The sequence below is a fragment of the Siniperca chuatsi genome, linkage group LG12 (genome assembly GCF_020085105.1).
Source record: "Siniperca chuatsi isolate FFG_IHB_CAS linkage group LG12, ASM2008510v1, whole genome shotgun sequence".
Lineage (NCBI taxonomy): Eukaryota > Metazoa > Chordata > Actinopteri > Centrarchiformes > Sinipercidae > Siniperca > Siniperca chuatsi.
The window spans coordinates 2,943,139-2,967,724 of record NC_058053.1 but is presented as its reverse complement, the minus strand read 5'-3'; the positions used below and the strand labels follow the sequence as shown (position 1 = coordinate 2,967,724).

General features: G+C 41.1%; 1 protein-coding gene and 1 non-coding gene across 48 annotated transcripts in view; one reads left to right on the top strand and one right to left on the bottom strand.

Annotated features, from left to right (window-relative positions):
- The window catches only part of clasp1a (cytoplasmic linker associated protein 1a), a 90,871-nt gene that overhangs the window by 8,800 nt on the left and 57,485 nt on the right, over positions 1–24,586 (top strand). For all 47 annotated transcript variants that reach the window (XM_044216615.1, XM_044216628.1, XM_044216621.1 and 44 more), the window contains exons 3-7: positions 20,887–20,965; positions 21,656–21,759; positions 22,136–22,227; positions 22,704–22,779; positions 23,371–23,468. In XM_044216615.1, the coding sequence (XP_044072550.1) occupies positions 20,887–20,965; positions 21,656–21,759; positions 22,136–22,227; positions 22,704–22,779; positions 23,371–23,468 (449 nt within the window). The remainder of the gene's footprint in view (positions 1–20,886; positions 20,966–21,655; positions 21,760–22,135; positions 22,228–22,703; positions 22,780–23,370; positions 23,469–24,586) is intronic.
- LOC122886198 lies at positions 20,387–20,513 on the bottom strand. The gene has a single exon (XR_006380306.1). It is a non-coding gene; the product is annotated as a U4atac minor spliceosomal RNA (small nuclear RNA).

Genomic DNA, 24,586 nt, shown 5'->3' with positions numbered 1-24,586 from the left:
TTTCCTCAACATAAACAAATCTCAGCTGTGAAATTGCAGGGAGCTTAATGTGATGTACTTATTTCAGGCTTTTGTAACTGAATCATGGTGGTACAGTGTGGCAGGTTGCTTTAGCGGGAAGGAATGGCATAAAAATGAGAAAGGACAGGAAAGTCATGCTGTAGTCTGTGGCTGTAGGGAGGACTGACCAGCTGACATCATCAACTGCTGGACAGATGATTAGCTGTATGGTACTCAAACACTCAGGCAGCTAAATGCTCAGGGGTGCAGCTGAATGACATCACTTTGAAGTTGCACTCATAAAAGGCTGTTTCTGTTGCCCTGCAGGGGAATATGATGTTTCAACAGGATATTGTACAGCCAATGATGTGGCCTATTAAGACAAGAGACCCATTTCCCTCTGGCGACATTCTAAGTGCTTACCTTGGTTAGCTTTAGTCTCATTACACAATACTGCTAAATGTGAGTCGGCTACCTAAGACAAGCAGAAGTAATGTGGCTATGGTCCAATATTAATATCAGAATATTTAATATTTAACGTCATTATGGTAAAAGGTTCACTATAGCCCCCCTTGCCCTCTCACTGTTTCTCTCTTGTCTTCTATTTTGTCATTTATGTGTAAAAAAAATAGACGCATAAATGTAGGGATGTCTCGATCAAGTTTTATTGGCCCCCGATCCCGATCAGAGTTCTTTTAATATAGGGTATCTGCTGATACCGAGATCGCTCCGATACTACTATTTACTTAAATGTTGATTAAATATGTATCGACACATTGAAGTTACAGCTGTAGTCTACTTGATCTGACACCGAGCTACTTGATCCAAATACTGGAGGCCCTGCTTCAAAAATATTGAGTTTAAATTATTGATATGAATGAAATTTTAACTGGGAGAATGCAACTCTTGAAACTGATGTAACGCATGCTGCTAGAGAGAAGACATATCACTCTGTTGGAGTTGTTGGAAGCAAAGAAACACTCAGTCCGCCCTGATTGGACAGCGGTGTTACAGACTGGACCTTCTTCACTCACAAACTACAGTATCTTTGACAAGTACAGACTCTGGCTTGTAGAGAGCCAGTGCTTGGTGTGCCATAATCATTTTTCACATTCACACACTCTAATTTTCACTCTCATATGCAGTGAGATGCTGTACTGTAGAGGCCGGCTGTTGCAGCATGCTGAGGTGGACGAAACACAGAGTACAGGATTAGCTTTTTTTTTTTTGGATCGGCTCCGAAATCTTTACATAAATTTACAAAGGTACAGTTATCTGTAACTTTATAGACTCTATTTACCTACTTTCATGTTAGATGTGTTCAATCTGAAACTGACCTGTGGAAAATCTACCAGAAAGTGACATGAATAAATAAAATAAAATGGGAAAAAAAAAAGAAAAAAAAGAAACCTGATCTGAAAAAGATCCGAAGGCGCTCAAAATCGGTCCAGATAGACCCAATAATATTTAGATCGATTCAAAATGCAGTCGATCTGAGCGGACTGAAATAGGGGAGACCAGGACCAACTGGCAGCAGCATGATGCACCGCTAAATAGATGAGCAGCCCCAATGAAAAAGAGCAGCAACATGTAATTTTTCCCGCACTTCACAGTTCACACTCTCCGTCTGTCCTCAAAAAACACGCTTTTATCCTGTGATGATTACACACCAGTGGACAGCAAGTCTTTTCAGGTCCTGGGTCAGGTCTCTGTTACTCTGCATCGAGTGGTCCCATGAAGACCTCTAGTCCACATGCCAGATCTGAGTAGACCCTGGGTTTTACTCACAAAATTCTCCAGATAACTCAGTAAACCTGTAGAGAGCGTAGACACACTGTAGTTTGGCTCTTTAAGAGGCTGGGGACCCTCTCTGTCTGTCTGTGTGTTTGTCTGTCCCTCCCTTATGGGCTTACTTGATCAATAGCATTTCTCTTTCATTTCCTGCATCAGGACATAGTGGACATGGGAGTAGAGTGTGTGTATGTCTGAAGTCAGTTTGAATGACAGCGGCAAACCCATACAGGAGCCTCTGTAACCTTTGTCCAAAGCTTGCACTAATACTTTGGATTAATCAACCTCGGACAGCCAGTGTGCGTACACACACACAAACACAAAAACACTCCTCTCCGGTTGCGTACTTGACTCTCTTTACTCTTTATGGAAAACTGATCGTAAAGTTAGTGGAAATCTTTGGAAGTGACATATTTCCCACATTACAGTGTGAGCCCATGTGCATTAAGTATGCTTGTACACCAGGTAAACCTCAGGGTCCATTTCCCAAGTGAACCTGTCCTTTCAGCTTGAAGGGGACTTTGGAGCCTTGGCATAGCCCCCTGTTAAATGTTAATCCTGAACCATGTTAACTTTGTGAACTCTGGGAGAGCAGAGATTTGTGCCGCGCTCAGAGGACAATCTGCAACACCCAGTGCTCTGCTGTACCGATGAAGGAAAGCCTTCAACATGACGCAGAGCCTGTTTTGCCCCTGCTATGACATTTGGCTGATTTACAAAGCACAAAAGGTGTGTGTGTGTGTGTGTGTGTGTGTGTGTGTGTGTGAAAGAGAGAGAAGTATGGAGGGTGGGGGTGGTTATATGAGGATTTATGGGTAAAGTGTAAAGTCAGGAGGTTTCTGTGTGTGTGTGTGTGTGTGTATGCAGTGTGTTGTGAATGAAGCAGCCACCGCCACACACGTGTGTCGTGGGGGATTTGCTGTTTGCTGCAATTTGCTGCAATGGTGGTTGTGTAGAGCTGTGTGATATACTGATATAATAATAATATTGTTTGTAAAATCAAACTAGTTTGTCTGTGATTCTTGGTGTCAGGGTTGGGTTCTCAAAACTGGTTTCATTTTCAATCTGGTTCTAAGTTAGTAAATACCGTTGTTAAATTAGTTGTATAACTAATCTGCTATCAAATCAAAGCAATGTACAAAACGTTCAGGTCATCATTTATCTAAATAGCAGATATGTATGTCTGTCAGAAGTTAAGTTTTAGTTCTTGAATGGCAATCTTTGATTATTAGTTTGTAAAGTTTAAAGGGGCGGCATTGGTGTGCAGTGGTTAGCTCTGTTGCCTCACAGCAAGAGGGTTCTGGTTTGGAACCCACCGGCCGAGTTTGCAGGTTAGGTTAGTTGACAACTGTAAACTGTCCGTAGGTGGGAATGTATTTCGCCTTTCGCCCTCATTGAGAAATTCTGGATCTCTGAATGCCCCGCCCACCGCCACTGCGGGTTGGTCACCATCGGAGAGATTCAGCCGTACATGTTTTCTTTAGCATCTTTTCTTTGTTTATGTTGTTTGTTAACTTGTAATTCGGAGTGGCTGACACAGCGATAGTGGTTGTGAAACATACAATAATATCTGCTGCGATGTTACAGCGTGTTCACGCTCTTCTTACGTAACGTTAGTAGATAGTTGAAGGAAGCTCCAGGATCCGCTTTACATCCAAAAACTGCACGCTCTGCCATGTTTGCTGTCACAACCTTCACTACGCTAGCTTAGTGCAAACTCTCGCTCTCTGCGCTGACAAGTCCGCTCTGCGCTGGAGGTTTCAGGTTTCTTTGCCGGAGTGCGTTTAAATCTCAGATTTTAGGGAAGTGTGCAGACATCGGCCCCTTCAGAGGAATGTGAAAACACCTCTCTAGTGAGAAACCTTGCACAGATACAAGTCAGTAAAGTCAAGGTCTGACATTTTGGGGGACTGAAACATTAAAAAACACATGTTTAAGTGAAGGAGAACTTTAAAAATGTACTATTATAAATGATATCATTATTACTACTCATGCATTAATGTAAAAGCAGGATTTTACTGTTATAGTTGGTTGAGGCTCAATTTCTAATTCTACTTTGTATCAGACTGCAACTAATGATTATTTAAATTATTCAGTCACAATTACCCGGAGCCCAATGTGACACCTTCACAATGCTTGTTTTGTCCAGCCAGCAGTCCAGTCCTCAAAATTATTAAAAAGAAATTTTAATAATTAAAAAGAAAAGCCGAAAATCCTCACATTTATCAAGCTGGAGCACTGAAATGTTTTTGCTTAAAAAATGACTTAAAGGTTTTTTAAAATAGTTGCCAATTAATTTTCTGTCAATAAGCTAATCGATGAATTGACTATTCATTTCAGCTTTAGTTGTATAAAGTGTTGAGTAGTTTAATTCATCAAGTTCTTCATATGTTTTATATGCAGAAATCTTAAATTGTAAAGTACCTAGTAATTAAAGCTGTCAAATAATTGTAGTGGAGTAAATAGTAAAATATTTCTCTGAAATGTAGTGAAGTAGAAGTAGAAATTGGTATGAAAAGAAAAGTACTAGTACCTCAAATTTGTACATAAGTACAGTACTTAAGTAAATGTGCTTAGTTATTTTCCACCACTGGGGTTTAATAAAGGCGGCGACTGTTGAGACAATTATGATGATTATGATTTTTATGTCAATTTGGTCATCGTATTCATATTACTACTGACTGTATATGAAAAAATTCTCTTTTGTGTGAATATCTGGTGAAAGCATCAGTCATTTTTAAAATGTTGTCATAATATTACAGTATTTGGTAAAAAAAAAAAAAAAAAAAGAAGCTCAGCTCTGTGTGTTTAGTGTGTTAGGGAGCACATGGTTTAAGTCTGGGATTAATGGGTGGAATTAGTCCTTTGTGTGATATTTGCTACAGTTGCAGGATTGCTGTAATTGGGTTAAGTCGCAAAATTCAAGATAGGTCAGCACAACGTTGTATCTCCACCAATTTTAGTGTTTGTAAATTATGTTTACTATGGAGAAACACTGTTGAATCAATCACATTTTCAGGGAGATATATGTAAGAAGAGCCTATTGGTAGACTTCTTGTTCTTTTTTAACAATGTCAGTGTTAATCAAGCCATTACCAAAGGCTAAGCATTCATATAGATGTATAAGGTTTTGGGTCTAGAGCCTGTCCCAGCATGCTTTGGGTGAGAAGTGGGAACATCTGTCTACTACAGCGCTAACACACACAGTATAGTATATATGAATGAATATTTTTTTTATTCAAGTGTCATACAAGACACTACTGACATTACCTACAGAGGCAAGAGAAAACAACAAGAAAGCAAGCAAGGCAATACATACTGTGGCAAACACATTATATCAGATATAAATGTAACAAATTAAACATACACCGCTCTCATACGTTGATTGTATATAAAGACAAACACATTGACACCTACAGACAATTCAGTGTACAACTGACCTAAGCTGCATGTATCTGGATTGTGGGAGGAAACAGGAGCTTCGGAGGGAAACGCATGCCGTCTCAGGGATAACACGCAAACTCCAGGAAGGAAATACATTTCACTCCATGTGATAGCTAGTTAGCTTTGTGGTATGTAGTGAGCCTCCCTGCCTGTGGTGGGTGTGTGTGTGTGTGTGTGTGTGTGTGCTGTGCAGGGCTGCATGAGCAGAAGCTATAGCTGTATAGCTGTACATGTTTGTGTTTATGTCCAACAGCAGCAGAGCCAGCTTGGCAACAGGGCTGTGCCATGATGTAAATGACGCAGCAATGGATAGAAAGGGAGGAGGAGGAGTGCAGACAGAGTGTAGTGATGAGCTTCCTGCTGATGCTTGGAGAGTCAGTGTTAAAGCACCCAGCACCTGGATCCATACCAACTGGCCCTTTTTCAGTTTTCTGTTCTGCATCACTCCTTCCCCTTCTGTCTTTCTATCTATGCTCCTTTTTTTCTTTTTACCTGTTCATATTATCTGTCTCTGTAGCTTTGGTATTCTTTCCCACACACATCCAGTGCTCTGCTGTGCCTTTTGTCTTCTCACTCTCCACAGTTCTCCTTCACATCCCGTCCTGTTTCTAACCCTGTGAAACCTCCCACCTCCTTTCTCTCTCTCATTGAATCTCTGCTTTGCTGGCCTATTTAGAGATTGCACTGTGTAAAAGATGATCTCTTTGTGTGTCACCACCGCTGCCACCATCATTGTCACCTACAGCGGCAGCAGCAGCTGTAAATCCCCATGTCCTGATGAACCCCCCCATCACTGCCAGTAAAAATTTGTCCAGTGGTAGGACCCTTTGCGGCGCCGACCACAGTCATAATCCGCTCTCTTATTTAATCTGCTCAACTCAAGGACTTTTTTCCTTTTTTCTGAGTTAAGCTAGCCGTTCCGTGTGTGTGTGTTACAATCCCCCATTTCGTCAGGTCCCTGCATGCCATTTGATGCATGTGAGGTGTAGTCTGATTTTATCTTCCTGTAATTTATGTATTTTTTTAAAATTTGTAAACAAATCAGCATTTTTGTTGAAAAGTGGGGCACACATTCCCTTAAAGAGTCCCTAAACGCTGTGAATAGGAATTGAATTTGAAATTCTACTCAACAACAATCGCTTGGCAATTAATGAGCACAACTGTCTGGCAGATGGAGAGAGGAGATAGACCACTGAGTCTGTTTAGTCTGGGTCGGTCTGCCTCTGTCTGTCGACTCTCTCATTACAGCACACTGAGAGATAAACGAGGGGCCAATACATTTTGTCAGTGTTACACGGTGGGGCCATAGCAGGCAACACAGTATCCTATCCTGAGCTGACTGGGGAATCTGTTTATAGACTGATGATGCCTAAACCTGATGCAGTTGTTGTGGATGTATGACTGACAGTCTGTCTCTGTGGTTGTGCTTCAGCGTGCTCCTTTGTATTGTACATAGGCAGCATTTATAGATGGGAGAAGTGTGTATATTAGAATCTTAACAATTAGTGACTCAGCCAAGGTCAGAAAATGTGTTTCCAGTGGCCCATAGAGTGCCTTTATACTTGCATCCGATTTTTAAAGTGTTAATTAGTAATTTAATTAAAAGATAAAAAAATCTTTCCCAAGCAGGAATCCCTTCTCGATCTACAGAAAAAAACAAACATGACAATTACATATGCAGTAAAATGGAAATTTGTTTAAATTGCTAAAACTGTGTGAAGATGATGAATGTGTGAGGTTGATTAATTAGAAAAACTATCTATGGATTATTTGCAACAATGAATGAATGAATCGACCGGGTGATGCAGCATGCTGAGGAAGGTTTTGCTTTATCATCTGGGTTCTGTGGGAAGGTCCCATGCAGGTCAAAGTGATACTGAACCAGGTCGACTAAACTGGAACAAACTTGCACACCTTCAGTTCTGTTGCATGCGTGGGAATTAAAGCAAGAAAATCTCCATGAACAGAGAAATGAAATGAATGTGCAAAAATGGGCCAGAGGTTAGTTTGTTTGTGCAGCCCTGTCTAAGCCAAACAAACAAGGCATTGTGGGTATGAGGAGATGGAGGAGGACATCTGATAGCCGGGAGTCGCTATGTTTCCGTCCTAGCAAAATATAATGAACCGAGAGAAAACCACAGTCTAGATGTTCATATTCATGTGTAATGTTACTTAATTAGCTCTTGGATTGGACAGTTGTAGTAGCGTATCATATTAGATGTTTCATGAGCTGGGGAGAAAGACTCTACCATCTTTGCCATTGTGTGTGAACGACATGTTTATAAGCCAGGGTTTGGTATTTGCTCATACCGCCCACTTGCAAGGAGGAAACCAAGGATGAAATGCATAAATGAAACAGTCTTACCTTCCTCACTGTGGCTAATACAGCGAGGGACCATCTACCACTCCCTACAGGAGGAAGTTGCAGCACATTATAGCTGTGAGAATAGCTTGTCACAGCGGGGTGTTTGTTGTGCGTTTGTGTTTATGTGCCTGAAGAAAGAACCTGCAGGCAGTGATCAGCTGAGCATCAGTGTGTGTTTGTGTTGTGTTCTTGTCAGAATGCCTCCATCTCATACCGTGCTCGATGCGTTGTCTCAGCAACCTGTCGGTCAGCCTGGACTTTAATGTTGTCATCGCAGCTTCTTTTCTTCTGGTATTGTACAGTGTAACACAGTAACTCACAGTAACTACTGTAGCGTTGTCCATGGCAGATAACACCTCCGCCTCTCCTTAAGCAGCTGAGTAGTGCAGCACCCAGTCCTGCCCTGCCAGAGATGACACTGGCTTGTCTCCCAACTGAACAATGACGTTGACAGTCAACTCTGAACACTCTCGCAATGACTAGTCCACCTCTGTGATCTGCCTATAACCTGTTAGACTGGATTGAAACACTTGATTGTGGACCAGCATACACAAGTCCAGCTTCCTATGGGACCTGAAACCTATAGCCTAGCTTATTAAAAAAAGATAAAGAAAAATATTGGTGTGTCAGCGGTATACCCATAGTAAACAGATATTGAGCAGAGCGCATTTTGTGCAGAGTTTAACCTAAACAAGCTCCTAATGGATGCAAGCTGATGATACCTTTATGGTAAAGCCAAAAACTGTTCAAGTCATCCCAATGAGGGCACTTCATATTATAGACTGGTAAATGCTTACAGTACCATCTAAAAGGTGTTTACTTTATTATCTGAGGAATAACACGTCACCTGAATGTAGACGCGTATAAACAAAAACAAAGCCCAGTGACAGTTGCCATTAGATTTCACTGTTGGCGAGTCTTCAGCTGCTTTACGCTCCACACTTCTAACCACACTGGATCAACAATGCGTCTGGTTTAAGAAACACAATAGAGAGAACTCTGTTGTGCTCTGACTGCTGTGGAGTCATAAAAGGCTCTTTAATTCTACGGGATAGGCTGACTTTACGGGCGCGCAGACTGAAAATTGGTCTGCACATGTGGGTGTCGGTGGGGGCTTGTTGCTTCAGGTACCAGTGAGACAATGAAATAGAAATAAAATATGATCCAGGGAGGCCGGTTGAGTAATTGATCCATGACTTTGAAGGCTTATCAAATGCCAAAACACGGCACATTGGGTCTACTGTGAGACAGGATTTTACAACTATCACAGCAGCAGTCATTTTATCTTGACAATTACAAGAAAAACAGTAAAATTACACGTTTAAAGTTACAAAGTAATCTTCCAGGAATGTGCGCCTGCTAGGGCTGCACAATTATCACAAGATTATCCAAATTGCAATATGGCCAAGTGCAATATCCAAATCGCAGAAGCTGCAATTTTTTGATAAAGGTAAAATGTGTGACAAAACAGCATTATAATGAAGTGCTGCAGAGACGCCCCGGCCTACAAATCTTGTTCTCCAGATGGAAGAAAACATGTCACACAACAAATGTCACATCATCATGATTTAATCTAGTTTTTTCAGTGAAAATGAATATTGTGAAGCAAAAATGATCATTCCCACTAATCGTGAATCATAACGCAATCGTGATATCTGTCAAAATAATCGCAATATGATTTTATTTTATTTTTTTACCATATCGTGCAGCCCTAGCGCCTGCACATAATTTGACTGGCCAATGTAGTGCGTTGATGGGTGACGCTGCATAGTGTTGTGGCAGGTTGAACTTATTTTTCAGATGACCCTGCGTTTTTTTGCCAGAGCCCTCTGCGTTGGCACCCATGGTCTGAGCGAAATAAAGGGTGCTTTGTCTTTTTTGTATTGGTGCAATTAAAAGGCATTGAGACAGGACAACGCACGACAGATACATTTATAGATTTCTACAAAATAATTCAATAAGACAATACAGTATCAGTGACACCATGTAGTTGTAAACAATGGGAGTGGCTGTAAATTAGATTTTGCATGTTTATGTGGTGTGTATGCAGTACAATATGTCTATGCGTAATTGTCTGTGTATGTAGTATTTATGAATATGTGGTTGTGTGTGTGTGTGTGAATGTATGAGGGTAGTGTATCTAAAAAAAAATTTAAAATGGAGGGAAAGAATGTGGGTAGGGGTGGTTATACTCTGGATAGATTTGGATAATAAAAGAAAATAAATTTAATTAAACAAAAACAGTGCACAGTGGTCCCATTGAAATGAATCTTTTTTTTTTTTATGCAGTAGGATTGTCGGCCTGAACATGGCGCTTGTGTCGCCACTCCCCCTGCTCCTGTGTGACTCACACAGTTGGGACGATCCTGTTGTGTATAGAATATACTGTATGATAAAATAATCTCTTTTGTCCTAGCTGTAAATGGAATGTTGCATATGTGACACTGCGACCTGCTCCACGATGCTGCATCCTGCTGTTCATGTGATCCAACTCCTCTTGGGAACTGCATACATAAATGTCAGCCTCAGAGGAATATGTGATGAGACAACAACACTTGGTATAATCCTGGGATTATACTCTTGAAATTCTAAGGAGTATTTTCCTCCAGCCAGTTTCCATTGATCTGCTCTTGTCCATGTTATTTTCTGTGTCAGCCCAGTGGAGCTCTGACATCAGTATCATGTTGTTATCAGTTTGGCCATTTGTTCTGCCGAGTCAGCAGAGCCCAGGAAGGAAGCCACTGAGTGAATTGTACAGCTAATGTGCTCTGTCATGGTCCAAAGTGAGCATTGTGGAAGAGTGCTGTGTCATGGACAAAAGAGTGTATTGTACAATACAGAAATGTCCTGGTTGCCGTCATACTACAGAGAACTGTGCTGTGAAGCAGATGAAAGGCTACTTTTTTATACTCAGTATGTACAGTGTCATGGAGGGCCGTGCCATTCTGATGCTACTATGCCACTTATGAGTCCATCTTTTGTGTTATGATGCTGGGAAATGTGTTTTACTGCAGCCCTACAGGATTACATGTGGAGACGAACGATAAATCGATAATTTAAATCCCAAGTTGCTTCCATCACAATTAAACAACGCAGACGTATTGACTTGACCTGGATGATCTCATACCTGCATTAGCATTTGACAGTCTGGACCCCACTGATTTGACACAACGATTTGCTGACGAAGGATAATAAGAGAGCAATCGAGTTAACATGAACACTTCCTTCCTGTACATGCTACTACCTGATGCACTGGTGTCCTCAGACACAAAGAAATGTGGTAGAAAAGGGTGAGTGGGGTTATTAGGGAAATGGAGAGAGACAGTTGGGACCTTCTATTTGAGATGCTCATGAAGACTTCTAGTTGGACTTCGGACTTCTTTCTTATGCTTTTTATTCCCAGACAACACAAGTTGGAAACACTGCAGGGGTGCATTAACACTAGTACTGCTGATTGCTGGCTTGATTCTGTAGCTTTTTGCTGACTAACTGCTGATGTTATTAGTACTTGCTTTGAAAACTTGAATCTCAATGACCTATTGAGTGGCAGTAATACTGTAGTTATGTACTTATTTTCCTTATGAATGGTTTTTAAAATTATTTTTGTATATATGGCTGATCATAAAAACGTGACTATGCATGTATGTTGGCAACATGATACTTCACTTGAGCACATCAAAAAGTAATCACACTGACAACCACTCCCCAGCACAAATAGTTTGTCTTTCACTTTCCCAACCCACATTGTCTCCAAACCAGTAACCTTGTCATCGCAGGCACTATTTTGAAACATCGGAATACATCAGATGATAAAAATGAAACAAAATTGAAGAACAGAATTAAGGCAACTTTGTGAAACATGACTTGGTTCACCTAAGGTGACTTGACCACATCTCACCTCATTTTCCATACAGTGTATAATGGTGGCTTTCTGAAATGCAAGCAGTCAACAGAGAATATCCTCTTCATAGGCAGAGTATTTCCTCCAAGCACTGCCTGAGGGTTTCCCCTGGAAACTGTTCACATGACTTCTGCAAGTTGCCACATTACTGTCACAACACTTACAATAAGGACTGTCTTTGTTCATGATTAGTTTGGATGTGTTTCTTAAACTTAAGGCCGTGACTCTACTTCCCTGTGAGCTCTGTAATGCATGGTGATGAACTGAGGTGGAGAAGCTTTAGCATTCTAAAAGTTCATCATCTGATGCTCCGTAGCAATGAATATGTTTAAGTAATATAGCTATATTTTGGGCTGGGTGTTGTCGTTGAAGTCTTGATCACAGTATGTATATGGCTGTTTTCCAATATCTTCGTATACTACAATTCAGTAAAGGTAAGCAAAATTACACATAAAATAATCAAACAGATGTTTCAAGTAATGAACTGTGTTTCACTGTTATGCGTTACATGACACAAAACGTTTTTACATGTCAAACAAAATTTTTTTTTCTTTTCGTTTTATATAGTGCTTTGCATAATTTCTGAAGGTGGGACAACACAAATTGGTTTATTTGATGTTTAATAAAAGGCCAATATTATCCTGATACATTGGCAGACAAATTTGGGAACAGGGTAATAAAACACTTTCTGTCACTGACCACTACTCTGATACAATCCACGTCGACATAGTGTTGAAAAGGTGAGTCCAACACCAGCTGACAATAATATTAATGTGAAGTGCAGATGCTATTTGGCTTGGACTTGATTTTTAGAAATAATACTGAAAAGAAACAAGCCACCATCATTCTTTGTCCCAGTAAATGACTGGTAGCCTTTTCTAATATAACCTGCGTCTTGCCTCTCTGTGACCTTTTATCAGCCCCGAACAGACCGCCACCCTCCACTTCTGTGTTGTTGTGTGTGAGCAGTCTCACTGCGACATCCTGAGTCAGCTGCCTCCATGTCCAGTTGTTTTTGGTAGCCATGTTAGTTTGCTGCCACTTTCATTAAGACTGTTGTCTGCCTACAGAGTGACGCCCTCCTCTATCCTGTCTGGCAGGTGCCATGACAGTGTATGTATGGCACTAACTACACACTAACTTTCTGTTAGAGGCTTACATATTGCAATTCAGTCCAAAAAAGCTACAAACAGCAACCAAAATTCAGTTCAGTTCAGGTACTTGAGTTTCAGGTAGCTGGAAGTGTTTATTTTAGTATCCTTGAATGTTGAATGTCGTTGTAGTGCTGCTGTTGTATTTGAATATTATGTAAATATGAATTAAGTGGGTTTAGATAAAGCTTTTAGTGTGTGTGTTTGTGTGTGTATGTGTGCATGTATGTGCATACAAGCGTGTGTTTATGTGTATAAGAGAAAGTACCAGGGAAATGCATGTGGTGAACAGCGGTCACAGTGTCCTCGGCAGCCCAGGCTCTCTCTGCTCTCCACACTCAACCCCTGTTAGTTTGTGTGTGTGTGTGTGTGTGCTCTTTAAAACACACCAAAGGTTACAACAGCATCAGTGTAACAGATTCATCAACAAACTTGACCTGAGCTGACCTGTTAACTTGGGTTAGAATGTGGTTGTTTCACCTATAATAGCTGATACAGTATCTTGTCTGTGGCAGTGTGATGAGTGTGCTCATCTGCTGCCTGGTTTGCTGCTGTTTTTAGTCATCTGCCCATAGCAAATGGAACTCATGAGCACCTCAGCTCACGTCACTGCCCGTCCCGTGGTTGTCGTCTGATAGACCACGTCTCACCTCTAGGACACAGTTGTAGTCAGCAGCACAGAGACTGTCTCAAAATACACAGAAAAATTAAAATCCGACTTTCTTGTGTACATGTTCTAATGGATTTCAACCTCTTTTCCATTTCTACCAGCCTGAAAGATAAAATTTTTAGAATATGACCTCTCAATATAAAAACAAAGTTGACAAAATGCGCCACAGGCTAAATATACTAGAGTCTGGCTGGCATCTGGTGGCTTTGGTGCAAGTTACAACTATTGTAACTAGAAGATCTCTCCAGAGTTTGACTGGATTCAGCTATGTTTACAGTTACACAGGATCTGATGCATTCTGCTGGTGCTAATAAAATAGAGTGAGCACATATGAGCTCTATGAAGACATATTACCATGTTAATGGGAGTGGGTGAGCAATGGGAAGTCATCAGCGTTATCAGGTGGGCGTTATCAGGGAATAAGGCTCAACTGCCATCATTAAGGCTGCACCTAGGCAAAGAAAACGCTTCAACGCAAGTTGTCAGTCTGGTCAGATATGTGCAGGCTATTCCTGGCTATCTCCTGCCAGAGAATACCAAGTCATAACTTTGTCTTTCAGCAGTCACCTGTAACAAACACACAGATGTGTTGCCATGTATATGAATGCATCTGATATCATATGCTTGGAACGTCTGCCACTAGTAACATTTACAGTAGGGATTGAAAGTGAAGGAGCTCTGAACCTGCCTCTAAATTTCTGCCTCTCAATGGCTCTGTGTGTTTCTCAGCAAAGACTCGAGTCTAGCAGGAAAAGTGTAACTACACAGAGGTTGCCAATGTAACACCAACTGCCAGCTAAAAATCTAAACATTTTTGGCAATTCTAGGAGGTCTGTCTTCTTGTCATCCTGCCCCTTTGGGAGGGAACTGAGCTTTTCAAGGTTCAAGGTAGAATTTATTGTCATTCTCTCCATATACACTCCATATCGCTACAGTGTACACAATAAGAACAGATACAATAAAAGACAAAAAACAGGTGACAAGACATTATATATATATATATACCTCTGTTATTCTAAAAGCTTGCAGGCTTGTAAAAAAGTCATCAGTCAAAATGCAATGAGGATCATCCAACCTGACTGTTGGATTATGCTGACTGTATGCTAGCATATTCACTCACTTTCCACCTGCCGTTTTCCTGCCATCTTTTTTCAGATAACCGTAGTCCACCAGTCTACATCCATCCTATCTTGTTCACTCTTGGGCACTCAGCTAAATCTGCACCTTTTCCTGTCCTCTAGCTTCTCTTCTGTCGTCTCACCTCCTCCTCTTGTCTGTTCTGCGGGTCTCGTCTGCTGAGAAACAGCTGTGTGCCGTAGCTGAAGTATTAGTTTACTACTGTTATCAGATGGAGCTAATGATAGGGCTGTGAGTGTGTGTGTGTGTGTGGACCATTATGCAGTCTGAGCGACATTCCCCACAGCTGTGTTGTGTTCAGGCATCAGGAGAGACTGTTTGGTCCATACTGTGTATGAGGTCAGGGTGTGTATGTGTGTGTAGGCCTGCGTGTATTATTTACTTGCAGAGCCTTTTTATGAGCTTAGAAACTCTCTTGCACGCATATAGCACAATAAGACTATAGAGTATAGGCCTATTTAGAATGTGTGATATGTAAAACCTCAGTTTTGTCAAAAGAATATTAAATAGTCCACGAAAAAGTGAGTAGCATCCACCTTTTGTTTTCCAAAGTCTGTTAACACACCAGATAGGCACAGGCGATTCTCTTCACCCCATCGGTAGATGTTATGTTACTCCATATGTGTTTATAGGATGGTTGATATTTATGGATGACAAATTAATGGAGGAGCCTGACTACATGGAATGCAGATGCACATGTAGGGCAGGAGGGATCACTGAACGGTTTGATGAGCATGAAGATGATGGGAATCATATGCTGTGGCCAGATCTAAACCAAATTCTTTCATTGCAACCCCACCCCTTTAGTTACTGTTAGCTACTACACATGAGGAGCTTTCCACTTTAACACTGCATGTATGTATTTTACATGGTAATAGTGGCAGATTAACCACTCCCAAGTGTGTGGTTATTTTTTGAAACATAGATCCTTTACTTCAGACAAAAGCAGCTTCTCGTGGTTAGTCGGCAACCATCGGTTTTATCTGGTGGGCCTAGAGGTTAAGGCGCTGGCCATAAAATGCAACATCCCCTGTTGGCGTTGGCCGACGGATCTTGGTTGCATGTCATTCCCCATCTCTCTCTTCTCTCTCTTCCCTCATTTCCTGTCATCGCTCTACTGTCGGCTAAAAAATAATTGTATAAAAACAAACAAACAAAACATCCTTGAACTTTGTGAGTTAGCTGTAAACTCTGGTTGACTTTTTAACGTCACCAAATGACTCCTAATAAATATATAATAAATAAATATTAATTTGATTATTCATACAATTCATACATATAGTGCTAACTCTGCGCTGTGTAATGATGCATACAGGCTAAAGCTAACAGGTCACAGGCAAATATCAGACTGTTTTGTCTTTCTAACATGACCCTGTTAAGATGCTTGCTGTAGAAAAACACTTGGACAAGCAACTCAAATGTTAGAAATGAGCTTTATTGTTAGTACTTTCAAACAAAAATACAGCAATTGAGAATGACTTCTGGATGGGAGCCGAAACGTCTTGATTCTGAAAACAGTGTCCAGATGACTACGACTGAAACCTTTTCTACGATGTTTCAAACAACATGTTTCACTTTTGCAATAGAAAAAGCTTTGAGGACTAACTGGTGAATTTTGCAAAGTCGTCCTGGGTAAACTTTCCCAAATCCAACAAAGAGCAGAACAGTGCCACTAATGTTACCCTATGATCTGATATAGTACCATGTAGAACTAGCTCTCATGCAGTGTTTCTAATGTAACCTGTAACCCCACATAATAATGTAGTTAGCCTGCGATATCCCAAAACACAGTTTAATCCATTCCTTACAATTTTACTTTGTTATACTTCTGTTTATTTTTGTTTTTGGAGAGGGGGAAGAAGACAGGAGATTTTGTCTGGAGGAAGATGCTCTCGTTTCAGTGTTTTCACTGCAGGAAGTCAAGCATGAGGTGGTTTGTGTGTGTATTTGTGTGCAACTCTGTTTTCTGTGTGTGCTATATTCATCTCTGTATCTATCTGCGTCTTTAAGTGAGCTCTGTGTTAGCACTGGCGGGTGTTTTCCATAATGAGTGTTTACTGTACGTTTCATGGTCTCGTGGCCACCATGCCTGGGGTTCTGAGCTCTGCTGAATGAAGCTGAGTCACTGTGTGGTCACTGCTGGCTGATCACACCTCAGGAATATGATAACTCCGTTGCTGCAGTCTCCAAATGCTGGCATAACATCAGAATTACCCGTCCCATTTCCATAGGAAAGGATTATGTCACCAGACAGTATGTTGGCTCGTGTCAAAGCATGCCAGGACTCTTCCCTCTTGTGTATTATGTAGCAAGGTATAAACTCCAAATAATCACAATCATTTCATTTTAAACTGTATTTGCATAAAGCAGTAACAGTCACTGTTCTGTCATCGGCATGACAGTGACAAGGACCGACACAGACACGAAAGAGACGGACTGTGATATACAGCGCATATTAGCTTTCTAGCTCATGTGCCTCTACAAACATAAGCACCAAGCAAGTCTCGTCTTGTCTTGTGAACAAGCTACCAACAAACATCCACCAGAAAAAGGTGCATTTTTTTGTCTGTTTGCAGGCTAGATAGCTAATGGTGATTAGCCCTTGAAACGGCGTAAAAACGTCAACTTCTGTCAGTTTTGATGCTGAAGGATTTGGTTCTGTTTCTGCAATACTACCGCATGCAAAAAGCAGGCAGCTGGTTTGTGAGTTACAGCTACAGTGTAATTTCAGTTGGACTTGAAAATAGACCTGGTCCAGACAAAGCCCTAGCTTTATGGGAATGCCTGAGAAATCAAAATCAAGTTAGTATTGTGTAGCAGGAGGCAGGGAGGGGGGGCCATGGTCAGGGCCAGGGTATGCTGCATAATCATAAAGCACTCTGCAGTAAACTACAGCATTCTGTGTTTGTGTGTCATGAACGCAGTTTTTAGAGGTAAATTTGTCTCACACAGTCTGAATTGTTCTGTGTGGTGTTCATTTTTTTTTCCTTTTAAATATGTAAAACATTTCGGTGGAAGAGGACAGCATACCCTGCTGTTCCCTCGGCTTAGAGGAAATCACTGCAAAGATGGCGACATGTTTCTGTATGTGTGTCTGCACTTGTGTCTTTGTTTGTGTGTGTGTGTGTGTGTGTGTGCGCACACTTGTTAGTCTGTCCACAACTCTGCATATGTGTTTGTGTGTGTGTGTGTTAGTCTGTCCACAACTCTGCGTATGTGTGTGGTGTTTCCACTGGTAATGAGATGAGACGAGAGAGAAATCCTTGATTTAATTTAAAGGCTCCTCCACATCAGAGACGGATGAAGGAGCGAGTCGTGGTCTGCTGGGTTTTCTACCAGTTTTCAGGATGAACATGCATGTGTTTTAATGAACTGGGATTGATCTTAGTGGGTTAGTTTGATCAGAGGTTGGTCTCTGAGATCCAACAATAGTTTTCTGGAATAAGCATTCCCTCTGCAAGTTTCTTAAATCTGGACAGATCTGTTAATAAAACAATGATTAGCTTTTTTTTCCGTCGTGTGATTTCTGTCAGTCAGGAAGCACTAGTGTCAGAGGTGTGAAGATGTACGCATGAAAACAGGGCTGAGAAAAGTTGTTCTATGTCCAACTAAGACGAAATGATTCTTACACAGCACAGATACAGAAAAAACTGCCCTATCGGAGCGGGATATGTAAATTGAGTGCTCAGTGCATACATACCCAACATCTACAGATTGAGTCAAAGGCAAGAGACAACCTGCCTATTGGATACGAGTCTGGGAGTGGATTTCTGCAGTGGTTTTCTCCTTCGCAAAGACCTTTACCATTCAAAACCATTACAACTATACTGTATATGTACTCAGTTTTCACAGAAACAAGGTTATACCTCATGTTACCTTTGTCAGCATTTGTCTAGCTTGTCAGTCAGTCAAGCTGGCAAGCTTTTATTTACAGACTTTTAACTACTACTGCACAAGGGAAAGAGATCATATCGCCCAATGTTGGGCTACTTGTGAGTTTTAGAATAGATTTGACGATTCTGTTGATAATATTGATCATCAAGGTCTGTATGCTATATAAATGATGTTCATTTTAAACAACTCCTTATAAGCCACTGTGCTACCTGAGATCCTGGGATGAAGCCTTGCTGGTTGTTAGAGACTTAGAGTCGGTTTCTGCAAGAAAAGAACTGCTTTGTACGGCTTGCTGTCCGACCACGTGAGGAGGCAAAAGTATTTATAGCTGATCAAAACGACCGTACTCGAAAACCGGGCCGTCATAGAGAGGGGGGAGACTCGATAATCGTTCAAAGAAGGATAACAGCGCAGTCTCTCCTGGAAGGCATTCATAGTGTTGGTGGGAGTGGGGGGGAGTTCAGTTAGTTCAGTGAGTGAAGTGGATTTTTATTACTGATCAAGCATCAGAAATAAATGGTGGCTGTAACACAGTAATATCCGTCAGTGTAAGAGTATACTCAACTAAATTTCTTTAATGGGCATCATTTGTAATTCCTACCATTTGTTGATGGTGTTGGAGAAGCTTGCTGTTGATCCTCAGGTCTGTAGCAACCACAAGTCGATCCATCAGTTTACTTTTCTGCTTTCTGAAGTTTTTCCATCTCCTTTCCTCACTCTGGCGGCTTCTAAACTCGTCTCACATTTATACCTAAGCATGAAAGATAATCAGTGAAATTGTCAGCGCTAGTTTTTCCACTTTTTGTCCTCTTGCAGCTTAGCAAACTTAACAGCACATAAAAATGTTTGTCCCGCTGTTGCCTTTTTAGTGATGTTTTTCCAAAATGTCCCGGTTTGTAGAAAACAATGAAAATACAGAGAAGAACCTAGTGCTAAAGCGTCACACGTTTTTAAAAGGGCAGGTTATGGAAAGCCTTAGGCTGTGGGTTGGTAGGTTTCTCGATTAGAAAATGAAAGGCATAAAGAGAGACTGCTAGCACTGAAAGAACCTGGATGATCTGAAAAGATGTTTATCCTCATATTCAACCACACAGTCTTGTGTTTACTGTCTCATATTTTTCATACACCATGTGTTTCTAGCGCCAATGTAGACCGGTGTCATTTAATATTTATTATCTGCAGATACACTCATGTCACCCAAAAATACTGTAGATAAGAGGACTAGAAGAAATGAGAACTGAGCATGCTGGGTAGGAGGATTTGGGAAGGGACGCGGGGGGGGTATTGTGTGTGTGTGTGTGTGTGTGTGTATTTGCAATTTGGGGGGTCCAGATGTGGATGACAGCAAAAGGGAGTCAGCCATCTGTCTGCAAAGAGGAGGAGCCTGTTTGTAAGAAAAAGAGAGTGTTTACCTTCAGTGGTCACACTAAGAAAGGTTAGAAAGACCTCCTGCATCGACCTTAGCAAGCTGAGCTGAACCTAGATTTGAGATTACCGTTTCAAACTGAGACGTGGAGTTTCTGTGGAGGTTTACACCTTTTGTTAAACTCTGCTGATCCCTCTCAGAGCTCTCATGGAGTCTTTGTTGGGGCCTTTCATCAGTCTAATTACTGTAATTCCCTCCAGTTGGAGAACAAAGGGACTGATCTGAGGATTAGGCCTGTAGACACCAGCCTGCTGGAACGCTCACTACCTGTTCCTCCAGTGGGAGAAATACAGTATGTGACAGCATGAAATCGAAATCAGTAGACGACAAAAGACAGAAAGCAGAAAGGTCCAACACAAAGTAGAATAAAGTTGCGTGAAAAGGAATGATACTTGGCTGTTCTGGCATGCTGGAAATGAGCTTTTTGTGTGTGAGGTAGAAAATTAATTTACCATGCAGCATAAAAACAAACATTATTCTATGCATGCTGTTAATGTATTGCAAATGTATCACAAGTCCCTGGTTTGTTTACTATGATGCCACCAGATGGCAGTGGAGCTACACTGCCACATTATAATCTGAGAGCTTAGTTTTCTGAACATGCTTAGTTTCCAAAAATTGCACCGTACTCTGGACAGGAGCCCAGGTGGTGCTCGGGTGTTGTTATGGTGTCAGCAGGACTACTCTCACTATGCGTTCATCGAGCAGCTCTCTCACCCCATGACAAGGAAAGATGCTGTAGGAGGGGCTTGTGCATATATATCAATGTTTAGTCAGCGGGTGTACAGTCATGGTGCAGGAGTGAAGCTGGATTTTATGTCCTACTTGAGTCCCAAGTGTGTTATAATTTGCTGCTGTGAAGGTTGCAGGAGGCCAGTGCCATTCATAAGCACAGCAGAAGCTTACAAACACAAAAATGTTCTGTTTACCCATAGTCCTTTGCAACAGAACATTTTGAATACAGCCTTCAACCTGGGCTTGTCTAGCGTTGTAGCAATGATTATTCCGTTCATTTGTGATTCATAAGGTTTATTTTGCTGAAATGTTGTTTTAAAATGACATTCAGATGGATTTTGTTTTTCAGTTTTCTGTGTGTGTCTCCACCAGGTGGCTCTGCTCGGCTTGGACCTCTTATCTGCCTTAGTGACAAGGTTACAGGAGCGATTTAGGGCCCAGGTGGGAACAGGTAAGATTTAGATCTTTCAGTTTCTTGTGTGGTATCTGTATTGTGATATCTTACATCATTGTGCATTATCATCATTTTCTTAACGTAGCTAAAAATCCTCTTGCCTCAGATTTGAGTATGGACTTACAGACCCGCTCACCCCTACTAAACAGTTCTTAAGCAATGTAAGCATACTTTACTGTTAGGTTAGCTATTAGACTATCGTTCAGTGCACCCCCCTGACTGTTGGCCTTTTTTTTCTAAATTTGAATAACTGAAGAACACATTCTATTGCCCTGGGTGTTTCATTCTCTCCTCAGTATCACCTTGATGGCTGGCCACTCTCTGCTCTTCCCCCTTTCTGTACTTATTTAGAAGACCTTACAATTCAGATTCCTGCTCCTGTTCTCACTGTGTTTTTGTGGAGGCCTGAAAGTTTGGCTGGCCAATGGACACATCCAGAAATGAATAAAGCCTTTCTATGTTTCAATGTTGGATCTTTGTTTTTGTAACATATTTTTAAAAAATGTAAGTAAAATAATTTGTTAGAAAGAAACACAACACTTCTCAACAGTGTTAAACATCAAAAACGTATTCACATCTTTATTAATTCCTGCCCACCAGTTGCTTTTGGCATGTCTGACTCTCTTTTCTTCAGTTTGCTGTTTTGAGTGGATGCTTCAGTGTTTGCTTCTGTTCCCTTTCCCTCAGTTCTGCCCAGCCTTATTGATCGATTGGGAGATGCAAAAGATCAAGTGCGAGACCAAGACCAAACACTGCTGCTAAAGATCATGGAACAAGCTGCCACCCCGCAGGTACCGACACACACACTCACACACACAAGCATGCTTTTAGAGGTCATGTTTTCATGAGTTTATGATTTCAACACACAGCCTGAAGTAATTGTAATGATGATTAATGTAGATTTGCTGCCAATATTTTTTTTCTTTTTTTGTGTTGCTGTTCTCCTGAACAACCACGAGTGCACAGTCTCAGTATGATAAAACTCACTACTGAGCTGTTTCAATTAATCGCATTCTCAAACACGCGATGTTGTGATCCAACACGACCCAGCCGTTAGCTGATACCCGGCTAAATTATATTAATCAAGTAATAAAAAATAATCTTAAGTAATCCATTACAACAACAATAAAGCACATGTGCATATTCTTTTGGTGTGTGTTGTTGCAGTATGTGTGGGACAGAATGCTGGGAGGCTTCAAACATAAGAACAACAGGAGCAGAGAAGGAGTGTGCCTTTGCCTCATCGCCACGCTGAACACGTGAGCCAAATGCCTCCCTCCCATTTCAGTTATGATGGGCAGAAAATCCTCATTTGCGTACTCCTTGATATAAACATCTTTACGGTTGATTGTTTCTACAGTATTTTCCCAAGGTGTATGATATTTATCATTCAATTCTTGTAAAATATACTGGATCCATCCTGTAAATGGTTACGATTTCTCAAACTGAGGACATAGTTACGTACTCTCCTTACTGTGAAGTTAAAGAATACAACAACTGGAATTTGCTTTAATGTTGCTAGCAGTCGTTTGATGAGTTGCTGTTGTCAAAAGGCAGACATCTCAGTTTGAAATAACATTTTTCTTGTTATTACATCTCAAAATACTGGAATTTTGCTGCTTGCCTTTTTTTTACTACCCTGTCCATACAGTAGATGTGTGTGCTCTCGTCTCCTTGTGTATCTCTCCATTTGATCTGTTCATTAGGCTAATTTATTTAAATTCTTGTCTTCCAGATACGGAGCTCACGGCCTGACCCTCAGTAAAATTGTTCCCCACATATGTAACCTCTTGGGGGACCCCACAAGTCAGGTATGTCTAGTCATGCTTTTTCTGAAATGTACTTCATTCTTAGGTTTAACAACCTCAAAGTAGTTTGTGGACATTTTGTGTTGTCCGAAATTACAATACTTTTGGGAAACAATATTACACAGAATAATGGCAGATTAAGACAATTTTGCTAATCATTAAAGACATTTATCAAGTAAAAATACCAAACTAAATAACATAACAATTCTTAGATATTCTCAGGGTTTCTGGTTACCTGTGTGAGGTGTTAACTAATCATGAAAGCAGTTGTTTAAACAAATCTGGGTCTCTTGTCAGTATGATTTTTCACCGGTATCAGGTGAGAGGAGGATTTCATGCTCAGACACAAAAGAGGCAGCAGGCTACAACACCCCGTACATTGTTTTCCCCCTAGTGGCAGCATTAAGTAGTACTGCTAGAGGATACTATAAAATCTGCCATGGTAGGTTGATGCGTTGGAACAGTGAATCTAGTGCAAATTGCAAATGAAGCCCCTAAATGAGTTACAGTAACAAATGAGTAAAGAAAAGATTTCAAGAAGGAGCAACATTTCTAGACGTTGTTAATGATTTCGCATGGTGCTGCGGTCGTCAGGTACGTGACGGGGCCATGGGCTGCTTGGTGGAGATCTACAGACATGTGGGAGAGAGGGTGAGGATGGATCTCAGCAAAAAGGGCCTGCCACAGTCACGGTACGACAAAAGGAAGCTGTCAACCTGTCGCTGTCTGTCTTCTTATTTGCGCCCTTTGTTCTACCCGTTTCTGTTGTTTGTTCTTTTCTGTTTTTGCATCACTTATACTTCCTCATACACACAAATGCACAGCGTGTACGCAGGTCACGTGCTGCTGAAGTGGTGAGAGGAAGGTGTTCTTCCAAATCTAGACACAAAGAGGTTGCAGGCTACAACACTGGTTCGCCCTCTAGTGGAATAATTAATCGTTGCAGCTTTAGAACACTGATTTACACTCATTTGCCAGTTTATTAAAACTAATGCAGTCTAATGCAACAGTCCTACCTTCATGAAGGTTATAATATAATAGTTATATTATAGTTCTATAATAGTTTTTGCTTGGACCTGTTTTCGAAAGAATGATGTAGTTGCTGTTAAATTATGTTGCGTCATACTGAGAGGTGTTTATTTGTGCTGCTAATAACAGAGGAGTGACTTTCCTTTTCTAGTTTTATCACCTGATTTTTATCCATATGGTGGATGTTGTGATGATCTGTTATGTGTTATCATATCACTGAATCGCACTAGAAGAAGTTGTGGGGGTGTGTACCATTTCCTATGAGCACGAGGTTTCTCAGGTTTCATTTCATACAGACTGCAGAAGTGACTTTATGTCTTTTTCCATTCCTTGTGTTTGATATATATGATATAAGCTCATGAAAGAACACTCCAGCAGATTTTTCCAACCACTAAATCTGATTTATAGTCACCTCTCTTGTAATCAGCCCTGAACAAGCCCTTTGAAAAGGGTTCCAGAATTTCATAGCTCAGGTTTGGAGGAGCTGTATTTCTTTTGTTATATCACATGCCAGCAAACATGTACAGACTGTTTCTGTTACCTTTTTGTCCTCTTCGTCCTTTTTAACACTGGACCATACGTCTCTGCATTCCACCATTGCCTCCCCTCTGGCCCTACTGTCAGTTTGTCATTTGGGTGGCAGTTTTGGACACTGTCTGTTTTGGTCTTGGCCTTCCCTTCTGCACAGAGCAGAGGGAGAGCTTCTCACCTCGGAAGTGATGGATGGTGCGGTCAGCAGCTCCAGGGTCCTTATTTACTGTCCGTCGTCATTCTCTCCGCT